This window comes from Myxine glutinosa, chromosome 2, assembly GCF_964187855.1.
Source record: "Myxine glutinosa chromosome 2, kmMyxGlut1.1, whole genome shotgun sequence".
Lineage (NCBI taxonomy): Eukaryota > Metazoa > Chordata > Myxini > Myxiniformes > Myxinidae > Myxine > Myxine glutinosa.
This window is the reverse complement of record NC_136262.1, coordinates 188,656,513-188,679,611: the sequence shown is the minus strand read 5'-3', so window position 1 is coordinate 188,679,611 and position 23,099 is coordinate 188,656,513. Positions and strand designations below refer to the sequence as shown.

Below are 23,099 nucleotides of genomic sequence, written 5' to 3'. Positions count from 1 at the left end.
GAATGTGGAATTTATTGGTTTGATGCTTTAGCATTCGCCGTATCTGCATTGCCTGTTTGCTTCTGGCCTCCCACCCGTGCGTAGCACAGGTATCTCACTAGTTTCATGTAATATTCCAGTAATGTATATTAATGTCTTCATTCTGCCTGCATGCCATATGTATGTAGAAGGTTCTCTATGATGAGCCTTGGATCAATGTTTAAAATTTTCCCACAACTCAATTGAAAACAAATCATGAAAGCTCATTTAGCAGTTGATCATTATTGTCTTTATGTCTGCTCCTGATCTCCCAATGAAATAAAACAAGACCGATAGTCTAACAATGGCGTAGCCGGGCTTGTTTGATACTTTAGTTGAAGAGGATAGGAGGACCTGGGTGGGGATACCAGTTAGCAGTTGTTGTTTTTTTTGTTGTTTTTTGTATACAGAATCGAGGCTCGTGAAAGAGCTAACATTTATTTCACAAACAAATCAAACAGACAAACAAAATATATAAAAAGAGGGAGCGGAAGACAAGATGGGGAGAGAAGGGGAAGCACACAAACACAACATTTGAGAGCAGGGAAGATGTGTGGGAGGGAGAGGGCTCTCCCATAGCGTGGGAAGGGGGGGGGTGGGAGAAGTATAAAACACAAGGACACCAAGGACTTCCAGGACAGAAGTTGGTATTTCAAAAAAGTGGATTTGGGGTGAAATTAGCGGGGTTAGAAAAGATCAAGGTTTTGGATGGGGGAAGACAGGAGATGGTGGTGAACAGCTGATTTAAAGACCTGGAGGGTGGAGTGGGATTGAAGAGAGTGGGGGAGTTTGTTCCAGAGGCGGGAGAAAAGAGGAATGAAGGAGTGAAGGTGAGCAGAGAGTCTTGATTTTGGCAGTTTAACCATAAGAGGGTTGCAGGCAGATCTTGTGCGACCTGTAGGAATATTTGGGGGACGGAGCCCAGAGAGAGCTGGGGGGGGGGGGCAAGGCCAGAGAGGAGTCAGTAGAAGACGGAAAGACCACCAACCTGCCTGCGGTGAGTGAGTGAAAGGCCCTTGGAGTTAGCTTCATCGCGGGAGATTACAATGATTCTGAACGCTTTGGTTTCAACCGCGTGAAGACGAGCTAGGTGTGAGGCAGGAGCACCAGCCCAGAGGGGAGAGCAGTATTCCATTGAGCTGCGGATGAAAGCCTTGTATGTGGTGAGGAGCTCAGGTGTGCCAAGGAAGGACTTCGCACGACGGAGGATGCCCAGTCAGCGACTGGCTTTGGAGGCCAAATTTGAGGCCAGTTAGCAAATAATGTAAGCATTTAATTTATTTTTTTTACTTCAGGCATGGACAGCCAGTTCGTGAATGACTTGGAAGGGGTGGGGGGGGAGGTAGGGGGAAACGGCGAATGGCAAAACCATGAACCAATAAATTCCACATTCCTGTGCCACCTTCAGTCCAACGTCAGGCAATGACAATCCGTTCTCTATATTTTCATTCCAAACAGCATCATTCATCATTCCAATCACAAATTAATACTATTGAATTAATACTGTATATCAAAATATAATGTTAAATCATGATTGTATTGAGATATCAAACCAGCAAACCGTCATCATCTATTCATTTCGGGATTCGGGAAAAATGTCCATGTCGATCGCATTTCAAAATCATAATTATATTGAATTTCTGAAACCTCCTACCTACCTAAAGACACCCACTGGGACCAAAAACGTTCCACAGAAGGTTATTATATTTCCTTTTAGTAAAATATGCAACTGTAATGGTTACTAAATGCTGTCCCCCCGTCATGTGACCAGATCCTCAGCTCTGATTGGTGTACATTTGTGAGGCACACGGACAGACAAATGCTGTTCTGGATGGCATTGCCCTACGGGATGGCATTGCCCTATTATGTAAAACACACATAATACTTCAAAACCAACCTGCTTGATTTCAATTCAAACCTCACCATTCAACTCCATCCCCAACGATAATGTTTTTTTCCTGAAAATATTACCAAAACTAGTTTTGAAAGGATTGAAGTTCATTGAAACAATTTAATCCCTGGAAACATTGCCAACTAGAACGTCACTCGTAGAGTGAGTGCATAGTCTCGCCCCGCACGTTCAATCTGAACAAAAATACCATCGTTAACTGAACACGCTACAATTATGTGCCACTGCTGTTATGGCGCATGGTCACCGCATATACCCATATAATCCATGCACCCAATTATGGCACATAGTTTCTTGGCATGGGTTATGAACGTCATAAATTTAATTCTTCACTCATATCAGGTCATATATCAGATACTATATGAAGTTTCAGATTTTTTGGATAAGGATTTAAATTCAACCAATTGTGGCTGGAATACCACTTCACCAATGACATCATCGTTATCACCTTTTCCAATGACATATGCTCCACTGGGAGTTGATGACATATGCCAAGTTTCAATTATTGTTGTTGAACGGTTTCGGAGAACATTATGCCCAAATATTTTGTTATAATCCGATATGGCTGCCATACCACATGACCTATGACATCAGAGTTAGCGATAAAATATTCTTCATGGGGAGTCCCTCCTATGTTGAAAGTTTTGCATCAATCGTACAAGCGGTTGCAGATAAAAACATTTTTAAATACCACGTCCCGAGCTTTGTGATTGGTCGGAGTGATGGATGACTGATGTAATGGGACGTCGGTGATAGGACAGAGTGTGACATCAGCGGTGGAACATTCGAAAGCCAGGAGAGCAAAAAGAAGCCGTCACGCCATCGTGGTCTCTTCTGGTGCTGGCATTCGTCAAAGGCGGTCGCATTTTCTTCTGGTCCTGGCGTTAGTTGGAGGCGATCGCATTCTCTCTCTTTTGTGCTGGCTTTAGAAGAGAACGGCTGTGTTTGCCTTTTGCTCTTGTCATTGTCCTGGCTTCGCATGAGGGACGGTTGCTTCGCTCGCTCTTTCTCTTTGTCGTGGTAGCACTAGAGAATGACTGTGCTTCGTGCCGTGTTCGCTGGTGGAGCGAGTTCGGAACTTTGGTGGAACATGGACAGATCGTGCAGACCGACGGAGGCGCTCTTGCCTGCTTGCCTTTCACCAGCGACTGGCTGTGGGTGTGACTTCGCGTGTTTTACTGCGCGGCGCCTTTGACAACCACCAGGCTTTCGAGGGCCGATTGGGGACGCCAGCCTGAGTACCGGCCAATGCACCACACAAAAACATTTTATTTTATTTGTCTACCCTTGTCGTGTCTCTGTGTCCGTATGGATGGTCCCTCAGTTAGAATTTAGCTTTACCTCACCATTTATTTCGTTTTTACTATCCTGGCATTCATTTTCATTAAATCCTTTATTTTTGGCATTTCATTCTTGTATTGTGAATTTTGCTGTCTCGTATTTGTTTTTGTGGGTCAAGTCATTAAACCCGTGGTAGCTGTCCGATCAGGTAAGACTTCGAACCTTCCCTCGTGCGCGAAAAGATAATCCCGCCAAGTTTGAAATACGCCTCGGAGTTAAAGCTCGTTTCGGTCATCCGTCACCCAGGGGTCTTAACCCTGAGGACGTGACAATATATAAGTTGGCTCTGTAATAATAATAATAATAATTCATTTATTTTGTATAGCGCTTTTCCAGAAGCCCAAAGGCGCTTTGACAGAGTGGCAAACATAATGCATAACAATTGTTCGCTGGTGGAGCGAGTTCGGAACTTTGGTGGAACATGGACAGATCGTGCAGACCGACGGAGGCGCTCTTGCCTGCTTGCCTGTAAGTGTGACTGTAAGACTGTAAGAGTGACACCGATTGGTTCATCAGTCATGACGTAATTGGTAATCTGAACACCCATTGGTTGACTCAGTCAGCACTATCTCTGGCTCCGATTGGCTGGAGTGGAGTTGAAAGTGTTGACTCACCAGCACCAATACCTTGGAGGGAGGGGGGTTGGGGTTCCCCCAAAGCCAGGGCATCACTATATGCATGGACACGGGTGGGGGCAATACATGTAATCTTTCCATGTTCAAAGAGAATGAGAGAATGTACAAATTCCTTTTGACGACACAATATAGGGTCTGTGGAATGGATGAAGAAGGAAGAAATCCATGGAACAACCAGAACAAGAAGGAAGAAATCTTTGCCGAGTTCAAACTCCTCTATGCTCAACTATCATTATCAACTAACAACTCCAAAATGCTCATACACCTACACTCAGCCGCCTAAAGTCAAGGAAGAGCTTCATGAACAGTGTTGTTTCATTACAATCAACCCCATCATCGCTTTGTGGAAAGACCGGCTTGCCAGTCTCGAACAACTCCCAGCGATGGAAATTCTACCTGATGAAAGCCTTCACCTGGGAGCTAATTGCAACTGGATAATATGGAACTGCCTTAATAGACTTAGGACTGGTGTAGGTCGTTCAAAGGTGTCACCAAACAAATGGGGATATACAACCAGCCCGACAACTTGCGAATGTGGAACTGAGCCACAGACCATGCGACATCTCCTGCAATGTCGATAGCTAGAGGAACCCTGCACTGTTGCAGATCTTGCCGAATTCAACAACAAGGCGTAAAAATGTGCCCAGTTTTGGCTGTGCCATGTATAGACTGTCCGTGGACACGATAAGAAGAACAACTATCAATGCTTCAACCTGTATCCAAGGAGGCAGACGAAGCGTTGAGGGCCAGACTTTCAGACCTCGCGCATGCGTACTGTGGAAACCCGAACTGAAATTAATTAAATTGATATATGTGGGAAAATTAAATTCCCAGACCAGGAATCGAACCCAGGTCTTCTGGAAAACCATACCAGTGCTCTGCTATCTGAGCTAACTGGGCGACCTTGACTGGTCTGGGAATGTAATTTTCCCACATATATCAATTTAATTATTTAATCCTGTTCATTAATCTAATTTAAATTAGGTAGTTCCTTGATCAGACAGACAGACGGAGCGTGAACCAATTGCTTATCCCCGCTCTGCGTTACATGCGTGTGATAATAGTATGCAATTCTCCAGAGTACAATCACGTGTTGATATCGGACACTGTGATTGGTTGATCGGCAAGCAATGAGAAAGTGCCATCTGTAGATGAAGGACGATAAAAACATACAGTGCATTCAGAAAGTATTCAGACCCCTTCACTTTTTTCACATTTTGTTATGTTGCAGCCTTAAGCTGAAATCGTTTATATTCATTTTTTCCCTCATCAATCTACACTCAATACCCCATAATGACAAAGAGAAAACAGGATTTTAGAAAGTTTTGCAAATTTATTAAAAAGAAAAAAGTGAAACATCACATTGACATAAGTATTCAGACCCTTTGCTATGACACTTGAAATTTAGCTCAGGTGCCTCCCATTTCTCTTGATCATCTTTGAGATGTTTCTGCACCTTGATTGGAGTCCACCTGTGGTAAATGTCAATTGATCGGACATGATTTGGAAAGGCACACACCGGTCTATATAAGGTCTCACAGCTGACAATGCATATCAGAGCAAAAACCAAGCCATGAGGTCGAAGGAACTGCCTGCAGAGCTCAGAGACAGGATTGTGTCGAGGCACAGATCTGGAGAAGCCTACAAAAAAATCTCTGCTGCATTGACGGTTCCCAAGAGCACAGTGGCCTCCATAATTCTTAAATGGAAGAAGTTTGGAACAACCAGGACTTTTCCTAGAGCTAGCCGCCCGTCCAAACTGAGCAATCGGGGGAGAAGGGCCTTGGTGACCAAGAGAGGTGACCAAGAACCCGATGGTCACTCTGGCTGAGCTCCAGAGATCCTGTGTGGAGATGGGAGAAACGTCCAGAAGGACAACCATCACTGCAACACTCCACCGATCTGGGCTTTATGGCAGATTTTCCAGAGGGAAGCCTCTCCTCAGTGAAAGACACATGAAAGCTCACAGAATCTTGTTTCTCACAGTCTGAGAGTCCTTTAGGTGCTTTTTTGAAACTCCAAACAGGCTTTCATGGTCCCCTTTTTGAAGCAATGTTTTATGGCCGGATGTCCTTCCTGCCACCAACCCTGTTGGTCGCCTCTTGCGACACACAGGGAATTACCAGTGAGCTGGTCCTCCAGTTGTTGACCTCAGAAGGATGACAGGCTGAGTCAACCCCCCTGGTGGTAATTTAGCAATCAACCGGGATTCAAACCCAGGATCCTCGGATCCCAAGCCGGCACCCTAACCGCTAAGCCAACACCAGGCCCTTAGGGCAATTGCAAGAATGGACAAAATAACATTCAGGCCATTCCTTCCATGGACAACTGCCGATGAACTGGGCAACTTATTTTCAACCAGGTGCTTATAAATAAGACGCAACTACATCATAAGCAGATGATGATCAGTTACTGTATGAGAAACATAGCAACTTGAAACAAAAATATCTTTGGAACCTCATCTAAACTATGTATTCTAAACGACACCTTTAACAAAAGTGTGACTTGAAAAGCTCACCATGAAATGCCGAAGGAGATGCATCCAATGTTGGACAAGAGGTTGTTTATCGAGTGGTAAGTCCCTCCTCGGTACTTCATGTACACATTAAGCTTCGTAAACTCCAGTTGTATATCAGTAGCATCATGCAGGAAAAACGCCAGCAATCCCACATTGTGATATCTGCAACAAAACCCGGAAGAAACGAGAATCGGTCTGTTCGACTTTTCTACTCGGGCACTGGCAATCGTTAACGCGTGGGAATGAAAATCCAGCTTATGACTAATGCCAAGAAATGGAGAGCATAGATCTTCCAACCCAAGAGCACTGCGAGGCAGCTTTTCCAGGGATATGAGATAGCCGCAAAGATCTAAATGGGTTTCATTACTCTACCTCCGCCCCCGATGGTGCATGGAGGTTATGTTTTCACCCCTGTGTGTCTGTTTGTTTGTGTACTGGAGATCTCAACAAGTTGTGGACGGATTTGGACAAAATTTGATGGAGACATTGGGTATGTGACAAGGACAAATTGATTCGATTTTGGTGAAGATTCGAATCGGATGCGATAATTTTTTTAAGTGATTCTTCACCAATGAGGGATCGATCGTGTGAAAAGCGATCTATAACATGATATTTATAAAAGTTATGGACGAGTTATGACTAGACTTGGTGGACGAGTTGGTTAGGTGACAAGAACAAGCCGATTCGATTTTGGTTCAGGTCCGAATCCAGATCTGGCCTATCATTGGGATACAAAACATAAACTGTTCAGCCTGGCGGAGGTGTGCGCTCTACCGAGTGCCGTTCTCGACTCTTCTTTTTTGTTTTTATCTTGAGAAATGACGAAATGCATCGGAGATAAAAGATAGGCTCCTGACACTAAGACATCAAATACAAGAAAATTATTTCAATGATTTTTAATTTTTTATTGGTATGAATTCCCTTTTCATTCACCCTTGGAATGTGGGATGACAGAATGACCTGGAGGTACGCACACTCACCTGTGAGTTGTCTAGCCTGTGTTTGAATGTCGAGCCACCTATAAACTGTCATCCTGGTGTTCCACAGGCAGGGTGATTCATCAACGTGTGTGCTGTCCCTCGGTTGGACATTAAGCTGGGCGTCTCATCTGCCGACATTAGTCGGTAAATGTTAAATATCCCACGGTGTCCTTCACGAAAATTAGGCAAATATATTCACCGGTACTGTAGGCAAGTTCCAAATTCCTGCCCTAACCAACAGAGGGCATTGCATCGGCGGTATAATGCTCCGAACAATAACGCAAACCAGCAGCTACAGGCAGAATATGAAATGAATAATTCTGGCAGTCACACCCACATACACGAGGCAGAATTGTAAGTTTCATATTTTGTTGTTCATGACAGAACAGACAATACATTGTTACCTCCACCAAGCAAGGTGGATGGAGGTTGTTTTCAATCCTGTTTCATGTCGAGTCTCCTCGGGCAATGATGGCGTGCCAGACTCCACGATCCTCCATACTCGACCTGATTAATGCAGTGGTTGCAAGTCCTGTGTTCCGCCTCAGCTGGTCGACGTATGTCAAGTGACGCCCCCCCTCTCGAGGCCTGTCCATGCTCCGGTTCCCAGAGCACCAGCTTACTAACTCCTAGGTCCTTATGCCGTACGCAGTGTCCTGCCATTCGTAGCCTCCGAGTCCTGATCTTTTGAGAGACACGTGGTAGTTCTCTATAACTATGTTATTTCTGACATGATCTCTCCATGTTACATTCACGACCATCTGTAGCATGCGTGTGCAGCATCCATCGAGCCTTGCCTCCTGAAATTGAGGGTCCATGCGTCAGAGCCGTACAGGAGGATCGGTTTGACAGTTGCAACGAATAGTTTTCTCTTAAGGTCGTCTGGCATGCCTGATTGCCGCATCTTCTTGAGGTCGTCTGGCATGCCTGATTGCCGCATCTTCTTGAGGTCGTCTGGCATGCCTGATTGCCGCATCTTCTTGAGGTCATCTGGCATGCCTGATTGCCGCATCTTCTTGAGGTCATCTGGCATGCCTGATTGCCGCATCTTCTTGAGGTCGTCTGGCATGCCTGATTGCCGCATCTTCTTGAGGTCTTGACCTTCTTCTTGGTCTTGGTCACACACACACGGCAGTGTCCATATGTTTATACCTCTCCCACCCCCCCCCCCCCCCCCCTTCACATGCCTCCCCCCCAAAGCCCTCTCCCTCCCACAGATCTCTCGATGTCTCCATGTCTCTCGGTCCCTGCTCTCAAATGTTGTGTTTGTGTCCTTCCCCCTCTCTCCCCATCTTGTCTACCGCTCCCGATGTTATTTGTTTTATGTGTCTGTTTGTCTTTCTGTGTGATTAATGTTCGCTCTTTCACGAGCCTCGATCTTGTATACAAAAAAAAAAAAAAAGGTCATCTGGCATGCCTGATTGCCGCATCTTCTTGAGGTCGTCTGGCATGCCTGATTGCCGCATCTTCTTGAGGTCGTCTGGCATGCCTGATTACAGCATCTTCTTGAGGTCGTCTGGCAGTCCTGATTGCCACATCTTCTTGAGGTCATCTGGCATGCCTGATTGCCACATCTTCTTGAGGTCGTCTGGCATGCCGGATTGCCGCATCTTCTTAAGGTCGTCTGGCATGCCTGATTGCCGCATCTTCTTGAGGTCGTCTGGCATGCCTGATTGCCACATCTTCTTAAGGTCGTCTGGTATGTCTGATTGTCGCATCTTCTTGAGGTCGTCTGGCATGCCTGATTGCCGCATCTACTTGAGGTCGTCTGGCATGCCTGATTGCCACATCTTCTTGAGGTCATCTGCCATGCCTGATTGCCGCATCTTCTTGAGGTCGTCTGGCATGCCTGATTGCCGCATCTCATTGAGGTCGTCTGGCATGCCTGATTGCCGCATCTTCTTAAGGTCGTCTGGCATGCCTGATTGCCACATCTTCTTAAGGTCGTCTGGCATGCCTGATTGCCTTGCCACATCTTCTTGAGGTCGTCTGGCATGCCTGATTGCCGCATCTTCTTGAGGTCGTCTGGCATGCCTGATTGCCTTGCCACATCTTCTTGAGGTCGTCTGGCATGCCTGATTGCCGCATCTTCTTGAGGTCGTCTGGCATGCCTGATTGCCGCATCTTCTTGAGGTCGTCTGGCATGCCTGATTGCCACATCTTCTTGAGGTCGTCTGGCATGCCTGATTGCCACATCTTCTTGAGGTCGTCTGGCATGCCTGATTGCCACATCTTCTTGAGGTCGTCTGGCATGCCTGATTGCCGCATCTTCTTGAGGTTGTGAAGGGCTCACCAGGCTTGTGGATCCTTTTTGGCTCTCTCATTGTTTGTGGATATCTCAAAAATCTCAAAAGGTTTTGAAAATATCTCAAAAGGATATTGCGGATATCTCAAAAGGTTGTGGACGGATTCGGACGAAATTTGGTGGAGACGTTGGTTATGTGACAAGGACGAAATGATTAGATTTTGGTGAAGATCAGAATTCGGATCCGGCTACTAGAATGTTTTAAACTATATATAGCAAAATATCACAAAAAGTTATTGATGGTTTCGGCCGAAATCTGGTGGACAGGTCATGTGTGTGAAAAGGCCTAATTGTTTCGATTTTGTGATTTTGGTGAAGATCAGGATCCGCATGTGGATCTGAGAATTTTTGTTAAAATGATTCTTCACCATTGAGAGATGAGGCCAAAAACGATATATAGCAGGATATTTCAAAAGTTGTGGACGACCTATCACTATAACAAAATTTGGTGGATGAGTTGGTTTGGCGACAAAAACAAGCCTAATATACAGACTTGGCATTTATTATGGAATTTTTTTTTTTGTGGGGGTGAACTTAATTTTCAAGATGTCTTAGAACCAAAAGTTCATTGGAATTATGTTAAAATTATTCTAGATTTTGTTAATGTGACCTTTATAAGAAACAAAAATCACATTTGACATTTCAAAACAAATAAATTGATCCTTGAAACTGATGTAAACTGATATCGAACTCAATTCATGGACAGTACTGTGTTAAACTTCTGTACGTTTTCCAGAAGTATCTCTTTATTTTGCACATCAGCCAAAAAATTTTTTAACAAAAACAAAAGTTAAATTACGACTGGGATTACGGACAGTAAAATTACAGTTCAGTACTTCGTGTAACCCCCACGAGCATTCAAGAGAGCATGTACACGTTGAGGCATGCTGTTCACGAGATTTGCCAAGGTTTGGACAGGAATCGCTTGCCATGCAGTGACAATAGCCTGCTGCAATTCACGCACAGAGGTCGGCTGCTGGTCCAAGTGGTCGATTTGACGCGTTAATTCTGCCCACAAGTTCTCTATCGGATTCATATCCGGGGACATGGCAGGCCACTCCATATGCTCTACACCATGGTCAGCAAGAAAGTGTTGGATCATGTGAGCACGATGAGGCCGTGCATTGTCATCTTGGAAGACAAAGTTTCCTCGAAAGGCTGCACGAGCATGGAAGCAATGTTTCTTCCAGAATGGCCCTGTACTTGAACTGGTTCAGGTTTCCATTCAGAACAACCAGGTCAGTTTTGCCCCCTGCATGAAAAGCAGCCCAAACGGTCACCCCACCACCTCCAGCTTGGACTCTTGGCACTTTACAATCTTTGTTGTAGGCTTCATGCACTTGTCTGCGCACTCGGACGCGGCCATCTTGACGATAGACCAGAAATCTAGACTCGTCACTGAAGATCACGTGATTCCAGTGTCCTGGCTGCCATTGACGGTGCTCTCTGGCCCACTGCAATCGGCGCTGGTGGTGTTGTCTGGTCAGGCGTGGCTTTCTCAGGGGACGCCTGGCACGATAGCCTGCTTGAACCAGTCGTTGGTTGACTAGCCTTCTGGATACAGGCACATTTGTCAGTTGCTGCCACTCAGCCCTAAGCCGATTAGCTGACTTGGTACGGCCATTGCGGACTAACTGGTGCAGCTGGCGATCATCCCTCCTTGTGGTTCTGTGGGGACGTCCTGGCCTCGGTATTGGAGTAGGGACACCCCTCTGAGCATTTCGTTTCAGGATCTTTGACACCTGACCTTGAGTGATGCCATACTGCCGAGCAATAGCACGCTGTTTCATGCCGTAATTTCGTAAAGCCACCACTCCATGACAAACAGCATTGTCGAGTTTACGGACCATCTCCAGAGGAAGCGGCAATACCTTTTGGAGACGTGCAGCAGTTGTTTTCCACTAATACAGAACGCAACAACCCTTATATACCCGATTGTGAAGCCAATCATCAAATGCACCTGTCCGTACATTTTGCCATGCCACCTGTGATATAATCCTGTTGTTGACTTCTTGCGGCGACAGACAATCAGTGACATGGTTCTTTTAACAAATATATCAACAAAGTGTAAAAGAAACTCACCAGATTGATATACTGAGTTAAGAAAGTAAACCCAAGTCAAGAAAAAAAAAAATTCCATATTAAATGCCAAGTCTGTATTTTGGTTCAGGTCCGAATCCAAATCCGGCCTATCAGTGTGATACAAAACGAAAACTGCTCAGCCTAGCGGAGGTAAGTGGGGGCCTTCGAGTTTACAACATTAAACTAGAACGGCACTCAGTAGAGAACATACCTCCGCCTGGTTAGCCATATCACTCAATGGTGAAGAATCACTTAAAAATTTAAATAATTCTCGTTTCCGAATCCATATTCAGATCTTCACCAAAATCGAATCTGTTTGTCCTTGTCAGACACCCAGCTGGTTCACAAAGTTTCGTCCATATCCGTCCATAACTTTCTGAGATATCCTGCTCTGTATCGTTTTTGGCCCTATCTCCCAATGGTGAAGAATCACTTTTAAAATTCTCGTAGCCGGATCCGAATCCTGATCTTCACCAAAATCTAATCATTTCGTCCTTGTCACATAACCAACGTCGAAGAACGAAGGGAAGTAATGAATGAGTCATGGGATGTTCAGAAAATAAAAATGAGTAGAGGTTTCAAATTCAACTAGTTCTCAATTTCAATATCTTTTGGGTTTTTTTTGTCTACATAGTCGAGGCTCGTGGAAGAGCTAGAACACTGAACGGATCAGGACACAAAAGAAAAAAAGGAGCAGTAAAGGGAGGGGGAAAACACCAACAGCGAGATTAAAGGACAAACTTGAGGGCGACTTGGACAAATAATGGATGTGGACAAGAGTGGACAGATGTGGACGCATGGAGTGGACAAGATTGGTACTGAAGAAAACTCTCGGGAAGGAAAAATTTTAAATTTGGAAGGAGGAGAGCTTGGGTGGAATTAACGAAGTTAGAAAAAATAAATCATGGTTTTTGATGGGGGGGGGGGAGGGTTGATCTGAGATGGTGGTGAACAACTGTCTTGAAGACTTGGAGCAAAGAATGAGATTGAAGAGAATGTGGAAGTTTGTTCCACAGGTGAGAAAAGAGGAACAAATGAATTGACAAGATTTGTTTCAATGGAGAACAATGTTGTGAGAACAATACATTGTTAGGTACTGAATTTCTGCAGGAAAGTGTACCCCATGTTTCACTCAAAGTTTTTTTGGGGGGGGGACTCGTTTTGACCACCTCTCCTAAGACGCGTCTTATTTGCTCCGACAATATAACGTTTTCATTACTATTGGCAAAATGCAATTGGAGCACTAAAAAGTGTAGGTAAAGTCACCTAAAGGCGTAGGAGCAAACAATGAGGGAGAGAGTGATGAAGTGGTGGACCAGCATGACAACAGAGTCCCTGCGCCATGCGTCCATGTAGAGTGTACCAAACACCGAGTGGGCATAGAAACTGCTCTGGAGCATGTACGCCGTGTAGATGTCCCATGGCACGAGTGAGCGTGACTGCCAGCCTGCCTCGGGGGGAAAAAGGTTCACACCAAGCACGTTATCAAGCAGCCTCGATGGAACAAAGATCTTTCAAATCACATCACTGAACCTTGATAACTACTACATGGGCAACAGGAAATTAAATGCAAGCAAGATACTAAAAACTCCAGTGAACCTTTACACATCAACATAGCACTTTAAATTGTTGAGAGGTTAACCTGAAACCATCATATTACCCCACATTGTTAACCCGTGCACGTAGCGCAAGGTGGGATTATAACCCTTAAAGGAACAAGGGATACATACAGTGCCCTCCATAAGTATTGGAACAGTGAAGTCAAATTTGTTATTATTGCTATATACACAAGAAATTTGGATTTGAGATCAAAATATGAATATGAGGCAAGAGTACAGAAGCTCAGCTTTTATTTATTTTACCATATACACATATATTTTACCATTGTAGAACAATAGCACTTTTTTATGTTCAGTCCCTCCATTTTAGGTAAACATAAGTGTTGGAAAAGATTAAGTTAAAGTAAAATACAGACTTGGCATTTAATATGGAATTTTTTTTTTTTCTTGACTTGGGTTTACTTTCTGAACTCAGTACATCAATTTGGTGAGTTTCTTTTACCCTTCGGTGATGTCTTTGTTGAAAGAACCATGTCACTGATTGTCTTTCGCAGCAAGAAGTCAATAACAGGATTATATCACAGGTGGCGTGACAAAATGTAAGGACAGGTACATTTGACGATTGGCTTCACAATCGGGTATATAAGGGTTGTTGCGTTCTGTATTAGTGGAAAACAACTGCTGCACGTCTACAAAAGTTATTGCCGCTTCCTCTGGAGATGGTCCGTCAACTTGACAATGCTGTTTGTCATGGAGTGGTGGCTTTAGGAAATTCTGGCATGAAACAGCGTGCTATTGCTCGGCAGTATGGCATCACTCAAGGTCAGGTGTCAAAGATCCTGAAACGAAATGCTCAGAGGGGTGTCCCTACTCCAATACCGAGGCCAGGACGTCCACGCAGAACCACAAGGAGAGATGATCGCCAGCTGCACCGGTTAGTCTGCAATGGCCGTACCAAGTCAGCTAATCGGCTTAGGGCTGAGTGGCAGCAACTGAAAAATGTGCCTGTATCAGAAGGCTAGTCAACCAACGACTGGTTCAAGCAGGCTATCGTGCCAGGCGTCCCCTGAGAAAGCCACGCTTGACCAGACAACACAGCCAGCGCCGATTGCAGTGGGCCTGAGAGCACCGTCAATGGCAGCCAGGACACTGGAATCACGTGACCTTCAGTGACGAGTCTAGATTTCTGGTCTATCGTCAAAATGGCCGCGTCCGAGTGCACAGACAAGTGCATGAAGCCCACAACGAAGATTGTATAGTGCCAAGAGTCCAAGCTGGAGGTGGTGGGGTGACCGTTTGGGCTGCTTTTCATGCAGGGGGCAAAACTGACCTGGTTGCTCTGAATGGAAACCTGAACCAGTTCAAGTACAGGGTCATTCTGGAAGAAACATTGCTTCCATTTGCTCGTGCAGCCTTTCGAGGAAACTTTGTCTTCCAAGATGACAATGCATGGCCTCATCATGCTCGCATGATCCAACACTTTCTTGCTGACCGTGGTGTAGAGCATATGGAGTGGCCTGCCATGTCCCCGGATATGAATCCGATAGAGAACTTGTGGGCAGAATTAACGCGTCAAATCGACAACTTGGACCAGCAGCCGACCTCTGTGCGTGAATTGCAGCAGACTATTGTCACTGCATGGCAAGCGATTCCTGTCCAAACCTTGGCAAATCTCGTGTCCAAACCTTGCCTCGACGTGTACGTGCTCTCCTGAATGCTCGTGGGGGTTACACGAAGTACTGAACTGTAATTTTACTGTCCGTAATCCCAGTCATAATTTACCTTTTGTTTTTGTTGAAATTTTTTTTCGCTAATGTGCAAAATAAAGAGATACTTCTGGAAAGCGTACAGAAGTTTAACACAATACTGTCCGTGAATTGAGTTCGATATCAGTTTACATCACTTTCAAGGATCAATTTATTTGCTTCGAAATGTCAAATGTGGTTTTTGTTTCTTTTAAAGGTCACATTAACAACATCTAGAATAATTTCAACATAATTCCAATGAACTTTTGGTTCTAAGTCATCTTGAAAAGTAAGTTCACCCCCACAAAAAAAATATTCCATATTAAATGCCAAGTCTGTAATAGTACGTGTTTGGTTGCATATCTCTTGCATGCAATAACTGTATCAAGCCTGTAACACAGTGACGTCACCAAACTCTTGATATCTTACTTTGAGATGCTTTGCCAAGCCTTTACTGCAGCTATTTTCAGTTGTTGTTTGTTTGTGGAGGTTTCTGACTTTAGTCTCCTCTTCAGCAAGTGAAATGCATGCTCCATACGTCCCTAAACTTTCAATTGGTGTATCTCCGATATTTACTCTGTACTTTTAGATTAAAATGTTTGTATATTGGCAAACATTGTCGCTAAAACTGGGGAAGACCTTTTGTCGTTACCATAATTTTTCTTTTTTGTTGATAGGAAAACTTATATTTTCATCATGCTACTCTTGAATTTCAATTCATATTCGTGATTATTATAGCCAAACTAATAATAAAATTGGACTGATATCTGAAAACTACTTTCAAGATGCTCCTCAGAGGGTTAAGCAATTTTTACAATTTGTCAATTTTTAATTTATTTTAATTTTTGTATACAGAGTCAAGGCTCGTGTAAGAGCTAACACATTACACACGAGAACAGGCACAGACCCATAAAACATACAATAAATAAAGGGAGCGGGAGACAATAGGAAATAGAAATATTATTAAATAAAGAGAGAAAAAAACATACAAGCACAACAACAGTAGAGAACATGGACGTCGGTAGATCTGTGTAAGAGAGAGGGCCGGTGGAGAGGGGGGAGGGAAGTAGTACACTGTACAAAACAAATTGACACAACTAGGAATTTCAGGAAAGAAGTTGGAGAATGAAAGAGGTAGATTTGGGGTGTTTTGATGGGGGTAAAAAAGATCAAGGTTTTGGATGGGGGAAGATAAGAGATGGTGGTGAACAGCTGTTTTGAAGACCTGGAGGAAGGAGTGGGATTGAAGAGAATGAGGAAGTTGGTTCTAGAGGTGGGAGAAAAGAGGAATGAAAGAGTGAAGGTGAGCAGAGGGTCTTGAGTTTGGTGGTTTCACCAAAAGAGGTTTTTTGAAGAAACATTTGAAAAATTTCACATCAATAGGGTAAGCGGTTTCAGAAATATAATGATTTCATATTTTCATTCAATCCAATATGCCTGCCACACCATGTGACCAATGATGTTTTCATGATCATCTTTTAATCGACATGCCTAGTCAATGACAAACATAAAATTTCGAGTCAATCGATTTGGTTGTTTTGGAGAAGATGTTTTTTCAAAGATTTTAGGTTAAATCCAATATGGCTGCCAAACCATGTGACCTATGATGTCATAAATTTAATATTTCAATTTAATGAAGGTCATAGATCATGTTTATGAAATTTCAGATTTTTAGGATAAGGAATTAGATTAAAACATTTTTGGCTGGTATACCACTTCACCTATGATGTCATCATGATCATGCTTTTGTTCCCCATTGGGAGTACTTGACAATGTGCCAAATTTCAAATTTTTCCATTCAGCGGTTTCCAATAAATATATATTTTAATTATTTCCGTTTAATCCAAGATAGTTGCCATACCACGTGACCTATGACATCACAATTATCAAAAAAAAACATTCTGCATGTGTGTCACTCCTACCCTGAAAGTTTATTCTCAATTGGACATATGCTTGCTGAGAAAAACGAGGTTTAGCCCGTATGGACGGACGGACGGACGGACAACACGAAAACATTCGGGGGCGGAGCCACCATTTGGCATTTGGCACCACAACCGCCAACCACCATTCCAGCCACCTTCGGGGGCGGAGGCATAAAAAGCACAGGGCCCAGAACACTGCCTTGGGGAACTCCAGCCAGAACAGGAAGGGGAGATGAGAGAAAACCATTCAGGGCCACACGTTGACTACGACCAGAGAGGAAGTCCGCAAGCCATGCGTGGAGATTTCCATGGATACCAAAGGAGGAGAGTTTGGTGAGCAGAGCGGCGTGCCAGACCGTATCGAAGGCACGTGATATGTCAAAGGAGACAGCTCTGATTTCCTGTTTTGCATTGAGGACCCCCATCCATTGTTGAGACAGCAGAAGTAGCATGTCCAGAGTAGAATTACCTGGTCTGAATCCAAATTGATGATCAGAGATCAAGCCATTGGAGAAGAAGAAGGAGGATTTGATGTCAGAAGCAATGATCGATTCCATGACCTTGCTGATAAGTGGGAGCCGGCTGATTGGTCTGTAGTTGCAAGGATCTGTTTTAGCATCTTTTTTGTGTAAAACGGTGATGTTGGCTGATTTCCAGGATGCTGGCAGAGGACCTTGAGCAAAAGAGAGGGTGAAGAGAATAAGAGAGAGGGTGAGATAGAGCGGCAGAGCAGGATTTTAGGACCCGTGGGCTGATGCCGTCTGGTCCAGTTGCAGAATCAGCGTCGAGGTTTTGACAAAAACTTCTCCACCTTGTCAGGAGAGAAGGACACAGAATCCAGGAGCAGCTGGGTTCGACTGGGTGCGGTGGGTACAGAGAGAGATGGGTTGGGACACATTTGCATTGAGGCATTCACCTTTTCACGTGCAGTCTATCTGTCAAATATGTTAGTTTGTGATCGAGGACATACTTGATTTTAATTGAATGTCATATTTTGAACACAACACAACACAACACCAATCGGAATATGAATCACGAACATGCAGTTTGGCAGTACTTTGGCAAATTGTATGGAGTCTCATCCTGAGCGCGCATGCACGCAGTGAGATATTTTTTATTTTTTATTTTTTAGTTTGTCTTCGTCTGGCAGTCAAACAAAATCGAAAATCATTCCAAAAAGTGAATTTATTGTTTTTTAGGGATGTCGAAAAGGACACAAACAAGTCACAGAGAACTAATATATCATGTTAAATAAGGTGGTGTAAAAGACGGTGCATCAACGGTGGTAAACATCTGAAATATTTTTTCTACAACCTTTAAAATCTTTATTTTATTTCAATTGAATTATATACTTGAACAATGTGGAACACAAATCGCCTTGTTGGCATTTCCAAAATCCACCAGTCAATTACCAGTACTTGGACAAAACATTACGCCATTTTGTGCCATCTTGACCAATCAAATTTGCAGCTTGCGCTCTCAGCGTTGGGGAATATCGAGACTCTGCCAAAACTGCGGTTCATAGGAAATATAGATCCGGAAACACAAAGCAAGAGATTTTTTTCTCAAGACTGCGTGGGGTACGGTAAGTTGTTTTATGAACTTTTAGTTGTTGTTTCTCCTACATCCCTCTGAGAGCACCAGCATACCCATTAATCCACGATTTGTCATGACCATCTACATAGCCAATAATTATACCATGAACAGGTTGATACTCCATCATAGGGTACTCAATCAGAGCAGTAACTTAGAATTTGATGAAAGCACTGGCTCACCAACGGCTTTGTCTTTTTGAAAGGTATGAGGTAATTTTAAAACACCCATAAATGAATGCCAGCAGATAGAGCAGCTAGCAAGTTGTTCCCTGCAAAAGACTCCGCACACTTATTGATGCAACAACCTGACTACCAAGCACCAGCTGTCTTTCCATAAAATAAATTAAATGCAATGAACGAATAAAAACTACCATAGAAGACTGAGGGTGGGTTGTGGAAGAAGGAGTGTCCCCGCCAGAACAGCAGGTAGCTGCTGTAGAGCCAAGCAGGCGTGTAGTAAAGTAGCTTCCAAGCACTCTCAGGAAACTTCCTTGCATCGCTCGGCCGAAGCTGCAGCCATCGGGCCAGCGGCTAAATTAGACGTGGATGGGGCATTCAGTAAGTAATATTACTTGATGATCATAAGGAACCATGTATTTCATTATTACATGGCAATGTGAAAACTTGACGACTCAAAATTCCATTTATGGGGAAGTGCTTTGAAACAAAACCCCCCATCAAAAAACAACAACTTCATACATACACCTTCATACATACACCACTCGCTCATGCTACCTGATCCAGTAAACCTTCTTTCCTTTCTCTCCCCACTCCTCACACAAAATCGAACTTCCTGTCTTTCTTATGTTATCCCTCTTCCACTAAGTATTCTCAGTTCTATTTTTTTTTTAATTTGCCCCCCACACATATGCATATAATATACAGGGTGAGTCAAAAGTAGCGCCAGATTTCTGTTTATATATATATAATTATATATATATTTCTGTCAGTTGATTGACACCCCGGTGAGTAGTTTGCCATTTGTATTACAGTGTACAAGAAGGTAGAAATAAATGAATGACATGTTTATCGGACTTTGTTCCAGTCTCCTGATGGCTTCTTCAGCCTTAGCTACATTCGTTGCCGTTTTCGGACGACCGGACTTCTTTGCAGTGGCTACCGACCCTGTTACTTCAAATTTCTCGACAATCAATCGTATGTTTCTTCCCTGGGGTGGGTTAATATCGAATTCCTGTGCCAAACGGTGTGCCGCCATCGTTGGTTGTTCATTACATTTGTAGTTAATGTTTCACGGCCGCAATGCGTTGATTCATTGAAAGGTAATTCATGGTTCAATTTGGTGCAAATTCAGTAACTTTCCAAACTCTCAGCAATAACCTGCAAAACAAAAACAAAAATAAATAAATTAAGAAAATTAATAATCTGCAAGACAATTATTAACAACATGACATCCCAGAAAGAATCTGACAGCCGAAAAAACAGAAATCGTGCGCGGACGCTACTCTTGATTCACCCTGTATAACTCCTTAATCTTAAAAATGACAACCAGCTTTTTTGGAATACAAAATCAAGGCTCTTGTAAGAGCTAGAATACAGAACGGATGAGAGAGGGGAGAAACGCTGGGGAACAAAATAGACTGAGACAGACAACAAGGGATGTGGTTAAGAATGGGGCTAGGGGAATATGCAAGGGGTGGTCGAGATGGATACAAACCCATACTCTCAGTTTTTGGGGAGAGTTAGGGGATGGGGAGGTGGTAGAAAATTGGAAATTTGAGGGGTGAGTAGTTAACGGTGTTAGACAAGATAATGGTTTAGGATTGGGGATGATGTGTGATGGTGGTGAACAGCTGACTTGAAGATCTGGAGGGAAGAATGGGATTAAAGAGGATGTGGAAGTTGATTCCACAGGAAGGAAAAAGAGGAACAAATGAGTTGAGGTAAGCAGTGATCCTGGATTTAGGTAGTTTAACCAGAAAGGGGTTGTTGGTGGACCGTGTGCTCTGCAGAAACATGGGGGTGCAAAACACGGAAAGAGCAGAGGGTACAAGACCAGAAAGGAGGCGGCAGAAGACAGAAACCACCGACTTGTCTGCGATGGTGAAGGGATAGGCCCATAGACTCAGCTTCATCGCATGACATTCCAATGATCTTGAAGGCCTTGGTTTCCACGGCATCAAGTTGAGCAAGATATGAGGCAGGGGAGCCAGCCTAGAGGGGAGAGCAATACTTCATCAAGCTGTGGATGAAAGCTTTGTCAGTGGATAAGTGTTCAGGTTTGCCAAGGAAGGACTTTTTACAACGGAGGATGCCCAGTCAGCAGATTGCTTTGGAGGTCAACTTTGAAATGTGGCTTGTCCAAGAAAGAACATGGCTGAAAATGAGACACAGGTGTTTGTGTGACTGAACTCCCTCAACAGGAATGTTAGTTAATAAAGTAGATAGGAGGGTTTGCCATACTGTCCTTTTGGAGAGAGATAGTGAGAGTGTGAGATTATTCAGGATTGAAAGACATATTCCAAGTGTTTGACCAGCTTATGATTTACTCAAGGTCTGAAGAGAGGGAAGAGGCTGCAAGGATGAGTGATGTCACGGCAGAGTATGGAGTCATCAGCAAATAGATAAAGAGGATTTTCCAGAGAGTCAGAGATATTGTATATGACGGATGTGTAAATCTCTTTGTGCCTCTCCAGACTTTAACAATGTGCGTTCTGTACTCATCACTCTATAAAACCAGTTTCCACCATGTCAGACAATCTGTATGGTAAGATGGGGGGCAAAGCACTTTTGCCTTATAAAAAAACAACGAATTATATGTGTAAATCCCATAATTGATCCTACCATTTGGTTTATGGTTGATAGCTGGCACACTTGAACTACATTATTCTGGTAGCACTCAGTCAATACACAGTGAAACCCAACAAGCTAGATTAAATATTCTTCAACAACATTATCAGCCCTTCTTGCCTTCATTTGGGGATCAATGGAAGAAAATTACAATGAATATTTTATTATGTCCTCTCTGACGAGGTGTATACAGATAATAATGGAAGCACGACGAGATGGGCCTACCCTATTTATTGGCGCTGCGTACTCCTGCTGCATGAAGCACAGTCTGTATGACACAGGTTCACCAATGGCTTAGACCTCTCTCCATCCCCCAGGTTCCATCTCCTCGTCTTGACAGTGAAAATAACTTGTCCACTTTTCTTCTCCTTCCATGGTTGCGAGTAGCATTATTGGCTGAGGGGGGCATGGCAGTGCCACTGAATGAAGGCCCCCTGTAGGTTCGGGCAGGAATTTTGTAATTTGTTCAGGGTGAGGGCAATAACTGGCTGCGAGACACCAGGGTGACGGTTTGTAGTTAGGCCGAGATTCAAACCCAAACTTGTTGGCTCAGAGGCGCATGTGCATACGTCTAGACCATCCTTCCCTCCTAACTTGTCCCCTTGACCCTCCCCCCCTCCCCGAGATCTCGGGCTCTGGATTCTAAACACCCACACTGGGTTTGAATTTACAATGAGGTATCATCATCACACATTGACCATGTGGATGAAAGGTTTGTGCACACAACTCCACTTCCATGGTAGGCAATTAAATACAGTCGGACCCCGCTATTTGAGGTTCTGCTATTCACGGGGTTTCACGTATTTGTGGTTGATAAAATGCGACCTGTTTTTTTTATTCGCGGAAAAGTGTCCCGCAAATTTGCGGGGTTTTTTTTTTCTATTCGCGGCCATGTCCCGCAAATTCGCGGTTTTTTTCTATTCACGGCCATGTCCCACGAATTCGCGGTTTTTTGTGGGCTCAAAATTTTTTTCATGAGCCTCGAGCGTGACACATTAAAAAAAAAACATCTTTTACCAGCCATGCATAAAGCAGCTGGACATACGCAAAAAACATCTGCAAGCCGGGAACATGACCTGCTCCTGCATTCGCTGTCGGGTGTTTCGCGTTTTCTTGTCTTTCATGGATTATCCCATCATTCACACTGCGAATAGCTAGCTTCACGTTATATCCGGTGAACAGGTAAACACAGGTAAACCGTTCACAGGTAAACAATGTTTCGTGAGATATCCTACCAGCTGCATAACACGTCATCTCTGCGAGTTACTGTACAGAATGAAAACACTCCACAATATCTATTCGAGTAATTAGCCGTCTCCCTTTTCCCCATTGAAACAATGGCACGGCATTCATTCGCGGATTTTCATCGACATTCGCAGGTTTTGTCTCGACATTTCCGGGACTTTCATCGACCTTCGTGGATTATCGTCGATATCGTCGGGATTTGCCTCAACATTTGGGGATTTTTCCTCGCCATTTGTGGTTTGTTCCTCGCTATTCGTGGATTTTCACGATTCGGGAACCAATCCACTCCTTTTCCATTATTGAAACAATGCCCCCCTCCCCTCCCCCCAATTTCCAGTTTCGCAATTCACGGCATTTCCCTGGAACGTATCCCCCGCGAACAGTAATGATGCGTGTCCGATATCCAAATGACTCCCTGGCCTCAAATTCTTACACCT

General features: G+C 43.9%; 1 protein-coding gene across 1 annotated transcript in view; it reads right to left on the bottom strand.

Annotated features, from left to right (window-relative positions):
* Positions 1–23,099, bottom strand: part of LOC137422512 (ceramide synthase 1-like) — a 47,742-nt gene that overhangs the window by 11,130 nt on the left and 13,513 nt on the right. The window contains exons 2-4 of the mRNA XM_068109247.2: positions 18,981–19,140; positions 13,055–13,235; positions 6,422–6,583 (exon numbers count right to left, since the gene is read on the bottom strand). Coding sequence (XP_067965348.1) covers positions 6,422–6,583; positions 13,055–13,235; positions 18,981–19,140 — 503 coding nt within the window. The remainder of the gene's footprint in view (positions 1–6,421; positions 6,584–13,054; positions 13,236–18,980; positions 19,141–23,099) is intronic.